The sequence below is a fragment of the Ostrea edulis genome, chromosome 7, assembly GCF_947568905.1.
Source record: "Ostrea edulis chromosome 7, xbOstEdul1.1, whole genome shotgun sequence".
Classification (NCBI taxonomy): Eukaryota; Metazoa; Mollusca; class Bivalvia; order Ostreida; family Ostreidae; genus Ostrea; species Ostrea edulis.
In genome coordinates this window covers 33924101-33947583 of record NC_079170.1, presented here as the reverse complement: position 1 = coordinate 33947583, position 23483 = coordinate 33924101, and the positions used below count along the sequence as shown (strand labels likewise).

Here is a 23483-nt window from a genome sequence, read left to right as displayed (position 1 = left end):
ATCTTTTAACTTCTCTTTTTATATGCTAAATTTTTCTAGATACCGCCGCGGTGGCCCAGAGGTTAGGGCGTTCGCCCCACATGCGGAAAGCCCGGGTTTCGAATTCCGGCAGCGACAGATCTAAGTCGTTAAAACAGGGAGTGACAGTTCCATCGCCAAACGCTCGGCATCAGGTATGAATGTCACAGGTTATCGGAAATGATCTTAAGAACGGATGTCCCGTGTCACAGTAGGTGTGACACGCAAAACAACCCTCTCTTCCTTAAGCGCCATGCATAGGCCTAATTTTGAAGCCCTTCATCGGTCTTGGTGACGTCTCCATATGAGTGAAAAATTCTCGAGCGAGACGTTAAGCAAGAGACAATCAATCAATCTTTTAGCTATATGTACATATAAGCAATTGCACAATAAAACAATGAAATCAAAAATATAGATAAACATAAGATAGAAAGCACTACAAACCCGAAACTGCACATTTAATGAATAAGTCACTTCTGGTTGTTGTGTATGGAAATGTAAGTTGTGTTGTTTTGATATGCATGAATAGGATGTACTAAACCGAAACATTTATAGTGTAGGGGGATTGAATATGAAAACAAATAGCAGCTTTTGTTAAGGTCGAGTCATTTCGTTTCTATGCTTTTTTGTGAAATCAGTAATTCTTTAATCACATGTACTATCAATAGTTTTCGCTGAAGTGTCATACATTTTGACCACTACATATCGATTTGTGTTCTTTATTGTACCAGCTGATACATGACTTTCACTTTTACTTTTACTGCCTAGTGAATTCACAGCTACTGTACATGTAACGTCTATGTCTGATGCAGTGCCGTGGCCGGGCCTTCAGAATTCAGATGTTCTGTGGAAATATCATTAAAAATTTAAGATAACTTTAAAATGTTGATTATCTATTGTTCACATATTCTCCTTTGGAAAAATTCAAAATGCGGCTATGTAGAATGTTGATTTTCTTTGTTTATGCCATGTATCAGCAAAAAAGGAATTCATAAAATCCTGAACATACATTTACAATGAAGATATTTATCAAGTTTCCAATTTATATTGATAAGTTCATCATGTTTCGATATCTTCAGTTTTACGTATTTATCCTTTTTACAATTCCCTTTGAAGTACCCTATCCCATGGCTGTCGTAAAGAAATATGAGTTTCATTCTTTCATTCTGTGTTGAATTCTACAGAAACTTGAACTGTTTCACCGCCTTGTACGAACCTTTACTAACGATAAAATCAGTGCACTGTATAAATCCCCATGCTTCGTTGCGTATGAAGTCAACATGGGATTCTGCTGAAGAGAATATATACCTGTCCTCAGCCTGTAATTTTGTTCAAATTGTACCGCATGATAACACTCTTTTGTTAGGCTTAGATACTAAATTCAAGGTAATCAAATTTCTCCTAACGTAATTGTAGATTCCGAGGACAAGCGAATTTAACGGGGGAAATCATGAATCATTTTTGTTTAGAGATTGAATCATAATATAATCTGTTTCCATTTGACTAATTGAAATTGCAAGACGTTATGTAACTACGTTGTGTACTAGGAAAGGAAAATCAAGACACTGCTTTCCTTCAATTACAGACATCAGTGTATAATATCTAACGTTACAATAATAGTAGGTATTTGAGGATGGAGGTATTCTTAGTGAACACATTTATACGAGATGTAGAAGGATAAAAAGGATTAAAACACTAGAGAACTTTCATATCGATGAAAAGTGGAGAATATGTACAATAATATTTTGAAATGAAAAAAAAAAACCTTTTCAGATTAACTTTGTTTAGTACAAAACGCATTTCAAATAACAAGTAATCTGAAGAAAAAAATAAAATTCCTGTTGGACTCAAACCCATGTTTTAAAAGTCAGCAGTCGATGCGTTAACCGACTGAGACAACCAGCTAGGAAATCAAATTTAAAAAGAATACACACATAATGCTGATACTTATATTTCCATCCATGTTTTAAGAGAAAGTCAGTCATTAAGAGTATATATCCTTGACGTGAAAGAACGGAGATACAAAGAAGAATCACGGGAAAAAATTCAGGAAGAAACAAACAGGGAACACATTAAAAATCGTCTTGATTTGATAAAAATTAAAATGTTTACTTAGTCGCCGATTGAATAATTTGAAATTTGTGTATATTATACACCTACACTCGCATTTCATTAAAATTACTATCAGGGCAACGTTTTTTTCTTTAATTACAAGGCATCCGTTTAGAATATCTAAAGTTTCCTGCAATGTCAGTGGGTGTTTTGAGGGTTACATCATTAACGGCCGCCAGCAGGGAGTCGATTGTACGATCTGTACGGTCTGACAATTTTAAGGGTCTGTGCGTTTGTGTGGAATTAACATTTTTTAACATGTGTATTAGAGAGCATTAATGATGTTTAACAAACTATATGGTGAATAATTTTGACAATGGGAAAACAATGTTTATTGTAAAGCATTGTATCATTTAATCCTGATGCAAGGTGAAGATAACGAACAGTGATCAATCTCATAACTCCTATAAGCAATACAAAATAGATAGTTGGGCAAACACGGACCCCTGATCAAATCAAGTTGGTTCGATGTTGGTCAAAGACTATGTTGTGTCTAAGATGTTAGATATCATATAAAAGAAGGACATATACCATTGGTGGGATTTGCAAATATATTCTTTTGTCTGTATAATTTGAAATTTTAAAGTCAAAATCAAATACTAGAATGGTTTTCGATTTTGAAGTTAAACAATCAAAACTAGAATAAGGCCTATATCTATACATATATCATCACAGCTCAAGCACTGCGACTCATAGTAAAATATCGGCATATTTCAATATAAATAAAAACAACCTGTTTTAAAACACATTTTTATTCCAACCTAGAATATTAAGTTTCTGTAAGAAACACATACCTCTGGTCCAGTTATTGCAGTCTGTCTTTTTAAATGACAGCAGCTTGTTAATACTTGTTCTCATGCAAAATTAACATTTCAGAAGTCAGTTGTTTGCATTACGGTAGGTCAATAAAATTCAGCAGATTTCCTGGGGCCTTTGTGTAGCGCCCTCTTTCTTGTTCATAATGACATACACACAAGATACACAATAAGGTGTGTAAATATAATCACGTGCTTTTCATGCTTTTCATATAACATATTCTCCTGAACTTCAAAACGAAAACCATCCTCTATATATACATACTGTTTCAAATCTTGGTAATTAAGTTTGAAATGAAATTTATGATGTAATTTTTGCACCTTTTAAACGATTATCCATCATCCGCCTATTTACATATCGCAAAATTACACAACAGAGAATAAGGCAGAGAACTTATAAAATGCCTAGATTTATACCTTATCTAACTCAAGTTATTTAATACCAGCTCTCCATCTCTGTTCTTTTAAGATTGGTTAGGCTCAGGCATTTGCGCTATCACGCCAACAACCAACGTGCATTCTCGCTCTCACACCAACAAGCAACACACCTTCGTGTGACATTTGTATTTCAAAATAACAAAAAAAAATCCATGTGTCTAAAATATATATGCACTATACATCCCGTAACATAAACTCTTCGGGAGTTTTTACTTGCTCTACCAAATTACGCGAATTTAAATTTTACCCACCAATCTCTTCACATTACCCCTAAGGACTTCAGTGACAGACAGATATACTTTGCTGAGATAAGGCAAAATCTAAGATTTGTTGTTGTTTTTTGTTGTTTTTTTTAGTATTTTCACTCATACTGAGGCGTCACCGGTTGTAAGTGAAGTTCCAGAAATTTAGACCTATGCATAGCCCTCGGGACCGTAGCAGTGAGGGTTGTTTAGCATGCTAACATCTGTCGCTACACGGGGTCTCCGTTTTAAAGATAATATAGAAAAGATACGTGATTCTCATTTCTAAGTGCCGAGCGTTTAGAGAAGGACCAATTTCACGACCGGGGCTCGAACTCACAAAACAAACACTGTACCACTTAGCCACCGCGACCGTCATGGGGAATCTATAGAAACACTGAACATCCTTTACTAAAGTCGTTCATTTTTGGGGTAAGATTCTAATAAAATCATACGCAAGGGTAGAGCGGTTTGAAGTAGTGAATATCCATGTGTGATTTGTAACGAAATGACCCCGCCTCTAATGCAACAAAGATTAAATTCTTCGTAAATTCATATTGCTTACAATCTTGCTGTCTATGATAGCAGGGGACAGTTTCGCACTATAGACCCGGTCAACTTTTCCAAAAAATGGAAATATCTCATATTTGAAGTGATATTACATGTGTAAAAATGTATACAATAACTTTAGGATGCATATCAAATGTAGCCGAGTGCTTAGTAAAAATGTTGATATACAACATGTAGGTGTCACCATGATTCCTAACATATAGATGGGTACAAATACAATACTAAGACACATGGTCAGTTGCTGAAGAAATTCTGGTGAAAACATGCAGGGTCCAGAAAAAGGTTTGTAGCTGTGAGGGAAGGTGGATTGCCCCATATGAAAGGTAGATTTTTGAGAAGGGCAGATATGGTTCTTTATAGTGCACAGTGTCTAAACCCCCATGTTTGGTACTGTGATGGTGTGGGGGTTAAGCGGATTTTCCCAAATGAGAGAAAATCAAAGCAAAAAAGGGGAACCTGCTCAGAGGATGTTTTGTGCACCAGCACCAGTATTTATAGATTACATGTAATTTAGGGTAATAATTTATTAACTACACTAATATGAAATACAAGTATTGACATAAAAGGGAAATATGATTTTTCATTAGTCTGTCATAATCTAACTTTGATGTATACTCCCTATCCACATGTTTCAGAACCAAAGAAACTGTCCCCTGCCACCAATAATAGAGATACACACGTAACGATGGCTAGCGAGCACAGCAATACAGATTGGAGGACTGTCAGTTTTAATCACGGCGCAGTAGACACATAAACGATACTTTTAAAATGTTGATCTTTTCTAATCAGGACATGCAATGATATACATTTATTGCATGATAGTGAGGGAGATATGAAGATTTATTCACCCAAGAAAAATCATATTCCCCGAGGGCAACGCCCGAGGGGAATATGATTTTTCTTGGGTAAATAAATCTTCATATCTCCCGAACATTAATGCAATAATTTTTTTATTATACCGAAACAAAGTAAGACCACAAAATTGCATTTGAGATTGGAGTCCGCTCATATATACATTGTACATTTATGTAGCTGAGATTGCCCTAACGGCAACACCGCGCCTCAACGAATTAGAAGGTACAAACAGCGAAATACAGTGATATGATAACCAGTTTGTGTTTTACCATTCTCCTTGAATGCTGATTTGCTTGCTTGTTTTTGTATCTACCAAAATCAGGCGATTTTAAAATTGTATATCAGAGACCCGCATATTTTGTGCCTTACGAATTATGGAAGTAGAATTACTCGGACTTATTGTGACGTCACAATACATTTCGTCGTCTTTGACGTTAAATTTATGGAATATGCACGATGCTGCCCAAGCGGTAAATATTATAGGGAGATATGATGTTTGAGAGGGAGATATGAAGTTTTGTTATCCCTGGCATGTGACCGTCTAGACCAATCAGATTACGTGTTGCATAGAATTCTCATACTGAGGTATAATAATTTATCCTCTGCTCGATAGTAAGTGAAGTCATGCATGATATAAATATTGCTTGACAAAATTAGTTCATTGAAGTACGAAATGAAAGCTCATTTGTCTTTTCTTTAAATGTGATAATTCATTGAAAAAATTACAAAGTACAATTACATATGTTGAATATGTATGGTAACGTATGCAATGTTTAGTAGAAGTGGAGTTCACTGTCTTCTTATAAGTCATACAAGTAAAGGCAAAAAGCTAAAAATATAATAATGATGATAATAAAATGATTATTAAACAACACATATTAAGATACACTGTCGCAATGACATCAGATATGCTGATGACAACCAATATAAACAATTTCATCTCCAATGAATTTTGGCTAAATGCAGATACCAAGCGTCGTCGATCTATTCTTTCGCATTCACAGCGTGTGCATTTTCTTGCTCGAGATCGTACTGGTTTTCTAGAAAGTCATCGGCGAACATGAGCGCACGACGTAAAGCACTTAAAGCTAGGATGTCCACATTGGTGCGGAGTTCACCTTCTTTTTCGTAATTCTTCACCGGAAGAACGTGGGCTCTCGGGATACCAATGACCTCAGCCGCTTTGTTTACAGTGTTTGCCACTATTTCACTGAGGAACATATTGTCAATGTCTCTCTCGACTTGTGAGCAGACTTTATCCATTTTGGTCAGGAAAACTAACTGAGGAATGCCTTTATCAAGAAAATGATTTAACTGTATTCGGTGAAGAAAAATTGACATTAAATATTTTAAAGTATAGTAGTAGCATTAAAGTGAATTATGTAAACCTCATGCAGAATATCAAACCTTACGTCGTTGAGAGTGATATACTATAACACTAGTACTGATATTATGAGTACAACATCAAAAAGACAAATTACATTGTAAACTCTTTAAATCATACACAGTGCATTTTGCCAGTTCCATGTTGATATATACATGTATATGTACATACCTCTGTCAACCACAAATGATTTTATCTTTTTGATTTTTTTCAAGATTCCTTCAGGTAAAACATCCAGAGTGCTCCCATCAATAACAAAAACAACAACATGCATTCTGTCCTTCAGTGACGGTTCCTTAATAAATCCGGGAACTTTTAATGAAGCTTTCTCCACAGGATTAAACTACAACGATAAACACCCAAATTTCAGTTTGCACAGCGTGTACTAGCAATTTGGAAACTTTTGGGGAAAAAAATCAGAAACTTAATTAAGTAGTGAGAAAAATTACACATTTTTACAAAATGTGAGGAATCAAGGTTTGTTTTTCGATCATCTTTTCCCCTATATTCGCGGCTCTCGTTAGAAACTGCAATTCTCAGTATGTTATTGTTGGAGAATGAAAATTTTGAAATATTGTCTCATTAAAAACAAACAACGTACCCTATCTTCATTTTAATGCATATTGTTATATTGTTGTAATGGTAAGTTTGTCGCTACTAGCTGGTTTATAATTTGTTTTTATATAAAACTAGATGTATCACCATAACACAAATGTGCCTACAGTGAAGTCAAATGTAAGAAATCCATCGAAGTATAGCATTGAAATGTAGTATTCAGATTGTATGATACACGCATTTAGTACAATGAAGAACTCAACAACAATCCTTTATATGTTTTAAAATGCTATAAAATAAATACATCTCCATAAAAAATCAATGAACTGGAACAAAACTCACACTCGATTTGTAACTCGTCAATATAGATCTGCATGTAAAAATGAATCAATTCAGTATTTCAAGGCGTTACAAAAAAGGGCGGAAAACTGGTCATAGCAGTAATTTTTCTATGTTAAAGAGACACAACTCAATGAAAAATCAATGAACCGGAACAAAACTCAATGTCGATCTGTAACTCATCAAAATACCTCTGCATACAAAAACATTAATTCCATATCTCAAGGTGTATAGAAAAAAAAGTCCGGATAATTGGGGGTTGCGGAAGGACGGATAGGGTAAAACTATATGCCCCGACCACTTTGTGACGGGGGCATCAGCATCCGTTTCTGTTCGTTTTGTGACTCTCAGTGGGCAAGTAGTCAGTTTATCTCCAACATGCACGGAGTTGTTTCGACTGCATGTTACCTGTAATATTTTGACATTATTCGGGTCACCATAGGATTTACTACGTAGTCTTTCCTCCCTGTCATTTGGATAAAGATAAATAGCAATAATGACAGAGGTGTCGTCATAGAAACTACATACATTGTATATCAAAAACATGGATTTCATAGACTTCTTGATATTATGATTGAAACCAAAACAAAGAAAAGTATTCCATACAGTGTAATGATTGGGCAGGTTCCCGTCCAGGATAAATCCAAGATCTTCACTTTTGATGGAGAAGCCCTCCTCTACCCCTCGTGTGTCACATATCCGTAGTTTTAGGAATCTCTTCGTTGCTGGATCACGGACTCGGAATTTTTCAAACTGATAATTGTTACATAACAACATCATACAAAATATGCCAATCGAACATTATAAAATGCTTTGAACTTTCTAAGAATATGATTATGTACATTTTAGGTATACTGCATATGTTTAAAATTACCATTCAGTGGTATTGATTCACAAGATACATTCATTACTAGATAGATATGAAAGACAGAAATTATTCAACTTTGCTTGGAACTACATCTGGTTAAATGTATTTCATTCCATGTTCTTTTGGGTTTCGTGTTTCTTTAATACAAATATCACACACAGAAAAATAAATGTAAAATTCCAAATAGTTAGTTAGAGAAACATTTGTCAATGGAAATGAATGATCCAAACTCTTGCCTTACACAAACGTTTTTTAGAAGACATAATAATATAATAACATGTACAAGTTTTGCCAGGTGATTTATGCTACTTACGCTTTTAGTCAAACTCTTTTCTGCACTTCCGGTACATGCCCTGGACGATATATCCCCTTTAAAAATGGAGTTGATTGTGTTGATAAAGCTGGATTTCCCGGCACCAACTTGTCCTATCAGAAGTACATTGGCTTCAGGAACTCCTGACTCCTCAAATGGCTCGTAGTTGGTTATGTATTCTTTAAATTTTTGGGAAGTCTGAAAATATTCACAAGACGTGTTCATCGTGTTTGAAATGATATTTGATATTTTGTTATGGGTTCTGTCAGACTTTGTCAACAGCTTTTAATCGTTCACTATACATGTATGCTATTGACTACGGATTGCTCCGTTTGCTTGATCAAATACAGGGCTCACGGCGGGTGTCTTCACCTTTCATGCTGACATTGTCAAGTTTTGACATGATGACTTACAGCAAATCTTGAACATGTCGTGTATTGAAGCAATAAGATTTAATACGAATGCTTACACTAGCGTGTGTGAACTAGCATGTGTGAGGATGTGACATTGGACATGACAGAAAAACAACTCGTAAACTTAAAGAATCCCAATTGAACTCTCCTTATTCAACATCTCGTCCCGAACTATGTCATGTGCGGCATGCCATGCGCAGCAAAGTATAAGGTGCAATTAGACAAGAATGCTCTCACAGTCTACCATCAGTGGGCATAACTTACAAGAGGTTAAAACAGCATTATATCTAGGTATTACATGCATCATCTACAGGAAACACAGCTGACGTCCCCAAGTGGGCTTAGTACCCAACATTTTTAACAATGCAAACTGATCTGTGACGTTTGGTATTATATAGATCGACAAGACCTACAGCTCCAAAAGAATTTAGATGTATTGAATTAGTTCACAAAAGCATGTTAAGTTAAAAAGGTGTTGAGCTGTACAGCGGAATGTGGTAACATGATTTGAGACGTACTGTAAATAAACTTTTATTTGTTGCAGCTTTATTTCGCGATTTGCCAGGGATTACTGGTTCACGGAGACTATTCTTTTTGCAACTGCCATAAAACTAAATAGGGAGCTATATTGGAATTAGGTGACATAATTCAAGGCATAATTATTATCATTCATTGACATTGTACATTTATATAACGCCTCATATGATTAATACAATTACCCTAAAGCGTTTTTCATGTAAAATAAACTAAAACGAAGAACAAACGACATGGAATAATACTATTAACTGAGGCTAACATTGTAACTAAGAGTAGGCAAAACTATAAGATATTATCTAAGAAGATGTTACAAGTTTATGAGAATGTTTTAAATGTGGGTTCTTCACACTAGTGTTGATTGTTTTCTGAATATTGAACGCTGGGAGGGAGGGAGGTGAGGAAGGTGGAGGAATACATAGGAGGACAACACCCCAGAGTGGATAGGCCTTAGCTGAGCAACATCCTCAGAAAAACAGACAACAGACGGGGTAAGAGAGCTGGTTAGGAAGTCTTCGGAGGCACCCTTACTGTCGCCCAGACTACGCGGGAGGCGAGAAGCTTATATATTCCAAGTAAGGCGACGACAATGAAGGCGAGAGTCATGAGCTTAAAGCTGACATAAAATCATATCATATCTGTCCGATAGATTTCTTTCAGAGAAATTTGTTTATCTTTATCCGTATATACCTTAAACGAGTGTGTATAATGTGATTAACTCTGGCAATGGCTGCTGATGGCATGCAGTGTAGATGAAGTATAACTAGTAAAACTATTTTGTTTAATCCAAGTAAGTTGATATGGTTTATTCCTTTTGAAAATGAAGATTTATCAAGCTAACATCATTATATATCACGTAGTATAAATATTTTAATTGTTTATGTATACCTTTATAGTCCAGTCAGGGTGATCTCTCCATGCTATGTCAAGTTCTAGAGGACCATCTGTAAATACAATAACGATTTCATCAAAACTATTATCTATCATTGGTTGATTCATATTATAATTTTTCTTGTAATTGCACAGTACTAATATTGTGGTAAAATATGTATGTCTATAAAAATGCTTTTTAAAAAATCATTGCTGTGCATTTCGTTAACAATATCTGAAGAGAAAAAAACTGTTACTAGACAAGGACACACGAAATCGTTTGATAGTGACTACAAGCTTACAAACATTAAAAAATTGATATATGAGTTGTATTTTCTGTTACTTTTCTTCAAATAACTTACCACAGCATGAACGAGATGTTCTCGTCAAAATTATGCACCAACAATTGCGAACCTAACTAACAATACAGACTCGATGTTTTGGTAAACCATTACCTGGAATGACGTTGGATGTTTATTATATGTAGCATGAAATCATCGGAACATTATCTTCTCTATTAAATGCAACTTAATTCATTATTGATGATGATTAGCAGTTCCGAGTACTCGATGCAGCCTGGAATTTATACAACCAATCTAGAATTGTTCCAAGTTCCGTATTTAGCGAAATCATTAACAAGTAAATTAATGTTACGAATTCCTTAAATGATGCTCCTAAGGATCTAAAAAATTAGGTTGGGTATCTGTAATTCCAACGGAAGATAACTGTCAAAGATTAACAAAAAAATATGGCGTGTTGGCTTCACAGAATTTCACAAAAAATCTAAATCAATTTGTCGACCTTGAAACAAAGTAAAGAGAGGTTTTAAGATATGAACATTTACATGTTTAAGTTGAGCGGTATGTGTATATTGCTGGGGTGGAGAATTAAGAGACCTTGCTTTACTAGGGATCAACACAGGCTCTTGTGTCCGTAAGCATATCAAGAAGAAAAATGCATTTTTCATTAAAAACTTCGAAAATGATTTTGAATTATACGTACATCAACTGACCTCATGATAAGGTTGGTATTAGCTATCAACCAAGGAATAAAAGCATTTGAATCAGAGCTACGTGCTAGAATGTGTGTAAAATAAAGAAACATAAATCTCCGAGTGGGTAATCGTGGGAATTGTGTCTGATTTTTTTGAAAAGTACATATATAGATATGTTTCATGAATTGTTTATTCTAAGTGTTTCGGACATTGATTCTATAACAAAACATACACAAGAAACCTGCTGTCAAATTTACAACAAAGGGTTGCAATGTGAAGTCCTCTTGGTATATCAGTGGTGGTTGTTATGTTAATGTAAACCTGTTTGATACATCGTGGTAATTATCAGCAAAAATATATATCACATGTAACTTTTGCTGCTTTTCTTACTTCTCATATTTCCCAGAGCGTCCGTTAAAGCGGTGAAGGTGGGTGGTAAAAAGTGGGCACATCCTTTATATGCAAAGGCACAGAACATTAAAAAAAACATGCTGGAGATCGGAGACTTCACAGGGTTTTTGTTCTGGAAGTCGGGGTGAAAAATAATAATTTCTTGTTTGAAATTTTAGTTCTTCCCATTTTGTATATTTCAAAATCACCGTTGTTACCATTTTTTAAAATGCTGATAGGAACATCTACAATTTAAACCTGTGATATCTTTGATCCACCACTTTACTTGTGTTGTTAATGAGATAGAAAGATCTGACACATTACGTGTACCATTATTTCCTTCAAATGTTCTATAAACCATTATCTAAAAGATGTTACTGATTGATATGAAAAATTATTTCCACGATACCTATATCAGATTGTAATAATCATAAAATGATGCGTTTCGCAAGGGGGTTAATCAGGATATACATGACATTTGGGCATCTGTTCTTACTCATCTCTTTAATAGCATATTTACACATCATAATACTGATAAGGTAAACTCTCTTGCACATTGTAATACATGATTTATATTCACCTTTAACTAGATACACCTCACGGCCTATGACGTTTTTGTGGCTGTTAGCTATGGACTGTAGGTTCTCTCCTACTATATCAAAATGTCTACCTGTCTACCTTTGATCCATTACTGTGTTTTATATGGATTATTTTCATAATGCTTGTAGATGTGGACATTTACCTTTAACCAGATACACCTCTAGATCTGTGACGTTGTTGTGTCCGTTCGCTACAGACTGGACGTTCTTTCCTCCCATGTCATAATCACTTCCACAGAACAGAGCATGTTTATATAGTGAGTAATAGCCGGAAGTTTTGCCAACATATTTATCAAAACATCTCAAATCACTAAACCATGGGCCGTAACTACTATTAAAGTAAACGTTCGTGTTTGTCTTTATCTTTGATGCTGGAAATTTCGTAGGTTCCCATCTGTTATTGGTATAAAGCTTAAACAGAAATGACAGTTCGTCTTTACACCAGCTTCCTTCACTCCTCCAGCTCAGTGACGTGTATCCCCCGTACACGTTGTTGTCTGTGTTGTACAAGACGGTTACTGTGGGGCCCTTACCGTCACACAACTCGTGGAACTTCTCAGGCGTCCCTCCGTCCCTACTGAGTTTATACAGAAGTTCGAACTGGCAGTCCCGACCTATCCAGTTAGATAGCTGGATTTTATCGTTAACGTTGAGTTTAACATCCATTATTCATTCACTGAAAAAAGAAACAAAAATACAAAACTAAAAATGCGACTTTCAAACATGGTTTCTAGGTTTTGATGATTATGTAAGGCACCCATGACGACATCTGATCTTGTGGATCAAAACAATAGAGACAACAAGTTCATAATTGTTCTGCGCAATCTGAGTTTCCTCGTTTAAATATCCATGTCATTCATTGACATATGAACTGTGTAAATCAAACCAAAAGCTCCCTAGTATTCGTACAAAGAACATTTCTCAATTTGTTTCTAGCACATTGCCTTTTTAACCATGACTTCCCCTACACTCTTTGAATAAATGTTTCTATGACTTAATTTGACTTTGCATCCCATTCCTCTCAAATGTATTTTAATTAAGAGACTAAATTCCAGAATATTTCAACGACTCTGCTCCATGAATCCCGATCCTGCCTAATTTTTAACTTAATTCAAATCATAGCGAACAAAGCTCGCGTCTCTAAGCGACGCGACGAGCTCGGTCCAATGATTACACATACGTGTCACTTGAATTGCTCTTCATTAGCTAAAAAAATATGAGTATTACTCATGTTTCTGGGAAAATGTCGCAGTTACTGCGGAATACTTCATTGACAACCCCGTATATAAAACAAATGAATAATTCGGAAAGTACAACAAATAATTTTAAATTTCAGACATCGCACCTAATATGACGTCGCAATGCACTGTTTACATCATCAATGGGTCGCGTTATATTTCCCGCGTTTAAAATGAATAGGCATACATTGTAAAGTCGTATTGAAAGATAAGATGTTGACGGTGCTACCGTTTGATCGAGCGCAGTTTTATGTATGTACATATTTTGTTATATTCATGCTTTGATCAGGTTCAATTTAAACAATATATATTTGCCAAATACTCATTACATGAATTTTCCCCCAGGGTTTTACATGTATATTAAAACAAACTCATTAAAACATGTATACATGAATGTTTAACAGAATAATTTCAGGTAAACACGGGTGAACACGTTCTCACCACACATCAGAACGCAGAACTGTTCACAAAAAGGATCTCCAAAGTTTTCACTATATGTAAAGTTGAATTATGCACAAAATTAAATTCATATATCGGCGACAACGTCACGAAATCATATGGTGAATGTGGAGACCAACTGACTATGAAAACAGTCCAAATATTGTCAAAATTGACGGAGCAGAGTAGGTCACAGCTTACCTTAGACCAGTCACGTGACTTTCTCTCTTGGTAAAAGTCTTTCTGCAATATGGAAACCTTATCTTAGCCAGTTTATTTAAAAAATAGCGAAATCCAAATGAACAGAAACAATCGAATTTCAGACTTTGAACTTATGCAAAGTGTCATTCACTCAGTCGGGGACACGGTACGTTGCATCCAGCTTGACCGTGATCTTTGGCGTATATACCTGACCAATGATGAAAGTAAACAAACTCTATTAACTCAAGGGGTTGATATCAACAATTAAAACTTCAATGTATACGAGCAAAATCCCTATGTCACTGGGTCAATATCACCCGCAGATAGTTCTTAAAGTGACTGTGTCTGGAGTGCCCCTGTCTGTCGATGACAAAGAACTTTTGGCGATGCTCACAAAACTAGGTGCTAACCCAAAAAGTGACCTACAATATGAAAAAATAAGAAATCCTATGACAAAAAAGATGACTGGTGTGTTAAATGGCAACAGATACATTTATTTAGAACCCTTTCTAGATAACAATTTTTTTCCCCGCACGAGCTACTGCGCAGGGATACAGTGCCGCATTTATCATTACGGTTAACCAAACCCCCCCCCCCCCCAAAACCCCCAAACGAAAATGCCGAATTTGTTGGAGTTCTGACCACCCCACCAATGAATGCACGGAAGAAACTAAATGCAAAGTTTGCCTTCAACCGGGACACCCCCCCCCCGGGTGATGAACAATGCTCTGCCCATGCTAAAAAATACCCCAATAACTATATCCTATTTCAAGGCGAACAAAATGCTCTTTCAAATTTCTACCCATGTGAAATATCTGTATTTGGTGAAAAATTCAATTTTGCAGAACAGGCCTTCCAGTGTGTAAAAGCTATAAGATCCGGCGATCTCATGGCTGCCGATAAAATCCGAGCAGCTAAGTCGGCACTCGAAGCCAAAAGAATTGGCAACTTTGTCACTACATCGGATAGTTGGATTTCATCACGGGTTCAGATCATGGAGGAAATTATTTCGAAAAAATCGGAACAAGAATTTCCAAGATGTTCTTGAAAACTCTACCAAAAATGTCATTTTCGCAGAAACCACCTACAATGATTTTTGGGCTACAGGCCTCAACTATGATCAATCCATGCACACAAAAACCTCAACCTGGCCTGGAAAAAATTACTAGGACAGATACTTGGACGGGTAGCCACAGAAGTTAAGAAAAAATCGAAAAACAAATCCAAATCTGGGTTACCTCGCCCGGCTTCAGTCTAATAATTATTATAATAGTTTCTCATGTTTGTTTATACCTGACACGATTTTTTGTCTGCTATTTTCGCTATGGAACATTTGAAGTGTATTACCCTGAATGTAAGGGGTTTAAATGGTTATGAGAAAAGAAATACATTATATCAATGGTTTAATGATAACAATATTGATGTGATTTTTCTACAAGAAACACATTTTTGCGAAAACAAATAATTTTAAGTATGACTCAAGATGGTTTGGTACATCCATACACTCTAATATTGACTCTGCTCAAAGCAGAGGAGTATCCATTCTTTTTCATAAAAAGCTTAATTTTAACATCGTAAATATACACAGATCTGTTGATGGTCGTAAACTTTTGATTAATATTAAAGTCAATGATCTAATTATCACACTCGTAAATGTTTATGCACCCAATGATGATAAAAGTAGAATAGAATTTTTCAAAAAATTGAAAACGTGGATTTTTAAGCTAGCAATGAGTGAAAACAATACTATACTTGCAGGAGATTTTAATACGATTCTTAATAAACAGGATAGACATCAATCACAATCAACATATAAAGATAAAAGTTCAAAACATTTAGAAGATCTGCTATCATATTTAAACTTAGTCGATACATGGAAAATGAAACATAAAGAAAGAGAAGGATTCACGTGGTGTGACGGAAATGGAGTACTTAAAAGTAGAATAGACTTCATATTCATGTCTGAAAATTTTTAGTTAGATATGTCAAATGTCTTTCATAGAAATCCTCCAAATACGCAAGTAATCGGATCATTTATCAATTAGATTAAACCTTTTAATGAATAAAGAAAACAGGGGTAAAGGTTTTTTAAAAATTAAATACCTCGCTATTAACAGATATAAACTACACTACCGAGTTAAAACAACTGTTAAAAGATAAACAAGAAGATTTAGAAAATATAATTGATAGTCAAACAAGATGGGAAAAGGTGAAATCTATTATCAAAGAATTTTCGGTAAATTTTTCAAAACAAAAAAGCCTAAATAGAAAACAAAGAATTACAGTGTTAGAAAAGGAAATAGAAAAAATTGAACTGTCACCGCATCGTTTAATAGATATGAATAGAAAAAAATCTCTTGAAGTCGAATTAGATTAAATCTATTCGAAAACAGCTAAAGGTGCATTTATTAGATCAAAAGCAAATTGGATAGAAAATGGAGAAAGGAACACATCCTACTTTTTAAGACTAGAAAGAAAAAAAAAAACAATCTGCCAATACAATACACGAAATTAAAGAAGATAATAAAATGATAAATAAAACTAAAGATATAATGAATTTACTTTGCACTTTTTACGAAAACTTGTATTCAACAAATCATGTCCCAGATGAAAATATAAAAAAAACTATTTAGAGGATTGTGAATGTCCTCAACTAACCAATCAAGAAAAAGATATATGTGATAATCTTCCAACGGTTTCCGAATGTGCACAAGCTATAAAACAAATGAAAAACAACAAATCCCCCGGAATACCTATCGAATTCTATAAAATATTTTGGAATGACATTAAAAATTACTTTTATAAATCACTAATTACAACATTTGAAAAAGAGGAAATGACTTTTTCTCAAAAATTATCAATTATTTCTCTGATACATAAAAAGGGAGAGGAAAATGATCTTCGAAATTATAGACCAATTAGTCTTACAAATTGTAATTATAAAATTTTAGCACAAATTTTCGCTATAAGATTACAAAAAGTTATAGATAAACTAATAAGCAAAGACCAATCCGCATACATTAAAGGTAGATATATCGGTGAAAATGCAAGACTTTTACTTGATACATTTGAATACTGTGAAACAAAACAAAAAGAAGGAGCAATTTTACTTCTTGATTTTCAAAAAGCTTTCGATTCTGTAGAATGGAACTTCATGTTCAACACCCTTAATAAATTTAAATTTGGAGAGCAATTCATAAAATGGATAAACATTTTATATACAAAGCCTGACAAATACAACCAGTATATCGCATAAAAAATAATGGACCTGTAAAATGACCAAAGGCATTCGACAAAGATGTCCAATCTCAGCATTGTTTTTTTTTATTTATCGTAGAAATAATGTCGAAAAAAATTCACAATTCACCTGAAGTTAAAGGCTTTAGTAATGACCTTATGACTAATGAAATAAAAATACTTCCATATGCAGACGACACATCACTTTTTTTTTTTTTACAAGATATCAGATCTATAGAAAAAGTCCTTAAAATAATTGAACATTTTGGTCAGATATCAGGAATGCAACTCAATAAAAATAAATCTGAAGGAATACTATTAGGTCCTTTCAAAAACAGATATGATAAATTATATGATATCAATATCACCAATGCACCTGTTAAATGCTTAGGGATATATATATATATGTGTGTGTGTGTGTGTGTGTGTGTGTGTGTGTGTGTGTGTGTGTGTGTGTGTGTGTGTGTGTGTGTGTGTGTGTGTGTGTGATGCTAATCAATGTTACAATAAAAACTGGACGGAAAAAATTAATAAACTAGAAAAAAGACCTACAATGTGGAATACAAGAAAATTAACCTTATATGGAAAATGTACCGTAATAAATACTTTAGTATTAACACAATTATACTATAGTGCAACTATATTGCAATATCCAAGAAAAGAATCCATAAAACAAAATAAAGAAAACAATCTTCAATTTCCTATGGGGCAAAAGAGAAAGGATAAAAAGATATACTTTAATTGGAAAACAAGATGAAGGAGGAATAGGTATTGTTGATATTGATTGTAAATTAAAAGCACTCAAGGCTGCTTGGGTAACAAGAATTTTCAATGAAAAACAATCATCTTTAAGATATTTCTTTAATTCGTGTATTCTTAAAAGCAAATTTTCAAATCATTACCAATATTTTACTGCGAAGTACTCTGTACATTGAATGAATGCAAACATAAAACACATAAAATAAAAGAGATGACTGACGCTGAAGTATTGTCGCAAACTATATGGTTAAACAATTTGACTCGATTTAATGGTAAACTTCTTTTTTACACAGATTGGATAAGAAGTGGAATTTTATACCTGTTTGATGAAAACGGAAATGTTCATGATATCAATTATTTTTCTAATATTCTTGTCAACAAGTCTAACTGGATTTGCGAATATAACACACTGAAAAAGGTTATAAAACCTGTCCAAAAATATCACGATACTTCAAAAGGATTCTATATAAACATAAGAAAACAAAGTAACATTCTATTAGAAAACAAGAGAAGAATACCCCTAAACTTGATAAATAGCAAAACAATATATATTTATCAATAAAATCTTTATTAAACCCTACTGTGAGAGATTTTGGGCAAAAAGCTTCAATTTCAATTTCGAAGAAAACAAAACAAATATTTATCAGTCAAAAATCACTAAAATCAAAGACAAGCAATTAGCAGAATTTAATTACAAACTCTTACAAAATCTACTTAATAATAATAAATCTGTTCACAAATGGAATACGAATGTATCCAATCAATGCCCGTATTGCCAAACACTCGAAGACACAAAACATTTAATCTTCGAGTGTAGAAACGTACACAGTGGGGTTAAGGTGTCCCGGGTAAAATAACAAGCAATAATAGCATATTCATATAAAAGTAAAATTCTTTCAAGCGTCGCATATTTTTAGTAAAAATCGTTTGTCAATACATTAACAAACATCGTATCACGTGGGGAAATCCTTTGTTTACCTATTACGTCGTCATACAAGTGACGTAGAGCTATTTTTATCCGCTAGACTTTTAGTTGTTTATCACCTCGTTCCAGGTGAAAGATGCACTCAAACCATTTGCAGCTTGGGCTTGATATGTCGACATTAATATAGTAAATTTAAAGAGTGATACGGATCGGTACAATATCCTCTCAAATATAGCAATTTCCATAATCTTAACTCAGATGTTGGGCATTTTCCACATTCACATCCAAATCGTATCTAAACGAGGCAAAATATTGTACCTTCCGTATCAAAATCCTAAATCTGCAACTAGTTACCTTTCTGAATATGCCTAGGTCGAAATAAAATATCGTCATCTTTCACCTGTAACGAGTCGATATGTACATGCGTTGGTTTTCTTTATTCTAAATGACTATACACATCGGGGGCGATATCAAGGTCACAAAGTGATGTAAAGATTACTTTACAGTCTTTCGTTCACATATTATATATAAATATAAGAGACATATATTATTGAAGAAATTTAGGGGAAGGGGATCATCTGACAAACAGATTAAAACACATACAGCTTGAACACTAGATAACGGCAATAAATAGCGAGAAAATATTATGACATTTTCCCCGTGATACAACTATAGACCTGTACGTCGTGACGTACTTTTATATTGTGACGTCATATAGTATGAAGTGCACCGAGGTACATTTTATGATGATTATTTTAACTTTACTCGGGACACCTTAACCCTGCTGCGTATACAATTAATATGGAAGAAATTAGAAAATCATTTGAAATTCAATTTAAAATGGAAACATGTTGCATTAGTATTTTTTCATGAAGAAAATAAAACTACCACTTCAATAAATAATTTATTATCATATACAGTTTATTACATATATAAAATAAAGATGAAGTTAAGATATGAAAATAAAGAAGAAAATATTAATGACATTTCCTATTTTGTAAAAACAAACTTAATGTACCAATATGAGACTTATAAAACATTGAATTTCAACTTCAATTATAAATGGTTTTATGGTATTTCTATGACTTTGTGATGATAATAATGAAAAATAGTCAGACTATCTGAAGGAGTCTGTCCTTCAGTGAAGCTGCCTGAAGGGGAAAATATGGACATTGTGTGTTTAAGGCTGTTCCCCTCAGGCAGCATGGCTTATTGAAAAAAATCTCTACCATATTTATATATATTTGTTATAGTATTATAAGTATCGAATTTATGTATATGAATGTATATCTATATGTATGCATATGCATATGTCTTATATATTAATTTTCTTAAAAGTAATATAGTGTATGATTTAAATATATATATATATGTGTGTATATATATGTATACGTGTATATATATATATATATATATATATATATATATATATATATATATGTATGTATGTATGTATGTGTGTATATGTATGTATGTGTGTATATGTATGTATGTGTGTGTGTGTGTATATATACGTATGTAATTAAAAAAAGAAATACATCCAATCCAATGGGCTCTTGGCACCATAGGTGAGGAATAAGTGGGAATATCCTAGGATATTTTATCCCAACCAAAATTGTATGCTTCCAAATAAAATATATAGAGTAAAAAAAAATTTCAAAAAAATGTATACATGAATGTGATTGACATATTTTTATGCTATATATACATTTTATTTCTGCTGCCTTCACTGTGACTTGCTTAACCTTTGAGGCACGACACTGTTCTAAACTGTATGCTCACAGTCTCTACTTTTCTTTTTTCTACTCTCGTCTCTCAATCAAAGTTACTAATTGTATAATAAAAATGCCCAAACTTTTCATGTTTGTAAAACTATGTTTAAACAGCACTGCCTTTGAACACAAAACGCATTTCAATATAATGAAAATCAAAAAATAAATTGACAACTATTGGGCATGTATATGCGTCCCCCCCCCCCTATCTAATTTTTAAAAAATGAAATTCATGTGATAATCCCCTTGTAGCAATGGTATGTTCCAAAAGAGAAAATTATAGTGTACATAATCCCAGTTGTTATTTAGTTGTAACACAATGATGAAATATTTCAGCATTCACATATAATTATAATTCCTATGGTATCCTTGTCCCTGATTGGTCAAATTCCAATTGAGGAACGCAGGTTATTTTTGTATAGAGAGCTACGCGCCTGTTAGATATACATGTATCTATCCAATAAATCATGATCAATTATATCACTTCTCATCTGACGGTGTTAGCCTATCTTAAATGAGATAATGCCACGCTTATGTGAAAATCAGTGAAATACGCAGTGAATTATCAGTTAATTTTTGTCAAATTCTGTTCAAATTAGAAATGTACGTTACTTTCATTAAAGTGTAATAAAATATTGAATAACACCAAGCTATATTTGTCATTTATTGCGCATATGTTTTGCATTTTGCATTCAAATTATATTTCTTGTTAGACTTTTGAGAAATGTACGTTACGTCACGGTTACGATACGGAGCCTGTAAAAAAGTTTCAGAGTTGTTTTAGTACGAGGGAATTCAAAGTTATCGCATGGTCTGTAGCTGGAAGATATATCAAAATTTAATTTCTTTAAAAGATATCAATATTATTATCTAAAAAAAGTAGAAAGCTGTATAAAAACGCAGTACAATATTTTAAAGTGATTATAGAAGACCATGACAGAAAAATATTGTCTCCATTTAAGGAGTAGCTAGTTTTCTATCAACATGAAATATACCCCAAGACTTTGTTTCCGTTGATGTTTTCAATATTCTGGCATCATATTTTCGTTTTCAGAAATACGGATTGACAGAGAAAACTCATGCAATATCACATTTCAAAAATCTAACGTTCATTTCAAGTGTTAATTTATTTGGGGGCTTATGTTATAACGTGAACATTATATAGATTAGATGGACTTAGTGTAAAAATAAAACGCATGACATATTAATAATCATATTCTCCTTTCTGCAATTAACTAGCTATATAAAAATGTACAGAGAGACAGTTTTTATAATTCTTTAATTTTTCAGCAAATAAATTTGTGAATTGCACACATTAACTGAAAATGGATCGTGATCATATTTCAATATCTGTAGCTACCGCGCCGACCCAATATATTTCACAAATTTTGTTAGAAGTCAAACATCATCCGTGACCCCCACTTGTTCTATCGCGCCGAAAAACCTTTTGAATTTGCATGGAGTATACAAGATATACATAGATTATTGTACTATCCATACAGGCTTAGTTTGTAGTTTCTTCACATGATTTCAACGTGATTTTTAATATATATAGGTTTTGCGTCGAAATCACATGTCAAATGCTATTTAAATTGAAATTTTACAGCACAAATTTGTTAAGAAATCATTATATTTCAAGGTTAAAAAGTTTGCCTTGATGATTTCAAAAACTATTTTCAATAATCTTGGTATCACAATTTGCTTAGCATATGATCATTGAAAAGAAAATTTGAACAATTTTGCATATATTTCATAATCTTTTCTAACACTAGGCCTACCTCCAATTATTTCCTCACCATACAAAATTTCTTCTTCATTAAAGCCTCAAAAGCTTACACTCGAACAGCTTCCATTTCAACAAACAACAATAGCATAAATTCAATACACATCTACATTAACAAAAACATCACATTGTCGGTATTTTGTCGCTTATGAAACTTGGGCCGAAACGACTAGGTATCTGAGGCCGAAACGACAAGAGGCCGAAACGACAATAGGTCGAAAAAAAACTTGAGGCTGAACGAACCTAGGGCCGAACTGTAAAAAGGCCGAAACAACTTGCATCGTTTTTTTATGGTCATGTCGAGTTCAACATTCAATTTGTATGGTACCGTCGTCTGTGCCTCACGACAGCTGCAGCTCTGACTTACAACTTAAGGATGTTCTCTCCTGGTTTGATTTTTTTTTCAGAAGTATCAAACTTTTTTGATAAACATTTTAACCAATACATTTTTATCCGAAAGACATTTAAAACATTTTTTAAAAAGAGTATGTTAGTGTGGACTTTAAAGAATTACAGCCCCTCAAAGTTGCCCCTTTGCTGAAACTTAATTTTTCATGAAAACCACCGATTTTCACAAGAAACACACTATACAACAAGTGCATCCTTAATATCACATTGTAAATTCCACCCCATCCCCGTGAATACACACACTACCAGCACTCTACTCCTACATTGTACGTTGAACTATCACCTCAACCATATACTGATGACTACTCAAGGGTGAAACAGATCACTAAAATGTGTAAACGATCATACCTGCTTTGTGATGTCCGAATCTCCTGTAAACCTACTTTCGTTTTAAATTCTTTCGAAAGCGACAT

At 33.9% G+C, this 23483-nt stretch overlaps 1 protein-coding gene across 3 annotated transcripts; it reads right to left on the bottom strand.

The window, feature by feature from the left end:
* Positions 1–5724: 5724 nt before the first annotated feature.
* Positions 5725–23483, bottom strand: LOC125653908 (interferon-induced protein 44-like). 3 transcript variants are annotated; one of them, XM_056144077.1, is made up of 9 exons: positions 23419–23483; positions 14395–14608; positions 14187–14228; positions 12453–12985; positions 10345–10400; positions 8510–8707; positions 7935–8081; positions 6606–6777; positions 5725–6342 (listed from the first exon to the last, which is right to left on the bottom strand). In XM_056144077.1, exons 4-9 carry the CDS (start codon positions 12973–12975, stop codon positions 6035–6037), a joined length of 1404 nt encoding a protein of 467 aa, XP_056000052.1. In that variant the 5' UTR covers positions 12976–12985; positions 14187–14228; positions 14395–14608; positions 23419–23483; the 3' UTR covers positions 5725–6034. The 3 variants fall into 3 exon arrangements, with proteins under 3 accessions (XP_056000052.1, XP_056000051.1, XP_048739538.2); XM_056144076.1 differs by having other exon boundaries at positions 14187–14608; positions 23419–23474; XM_048883581.2 differs by lacking the exons at positions 14187–14228; positions 14395–14608.

Excerpts from the sequence above, each read along its gene's own strand:
- LOC125653908 (XM_056144077.1), bottom strand. The coding sequence starts at position 12,975 with ATGGATGTTAAACTCAACGTTAACGATAAAATCCAGCTATCTAACTGG. Across the intron at positions 8,708-10,344 it reads ACCCTGACTGGACTATAAAG|ACTTCCCAAAAATTTAAAGA; the intron begins GTATACATAAAC and ends GAATATTTTCAG. Across the intron at positions 8,082-8,509 it reads AAAAGAGTTTGACTAAAAGC|TTTGAAAAATTCCGAGTCCG; the intron begins GTAAGTAGCATA and ends AACAATTATCAG.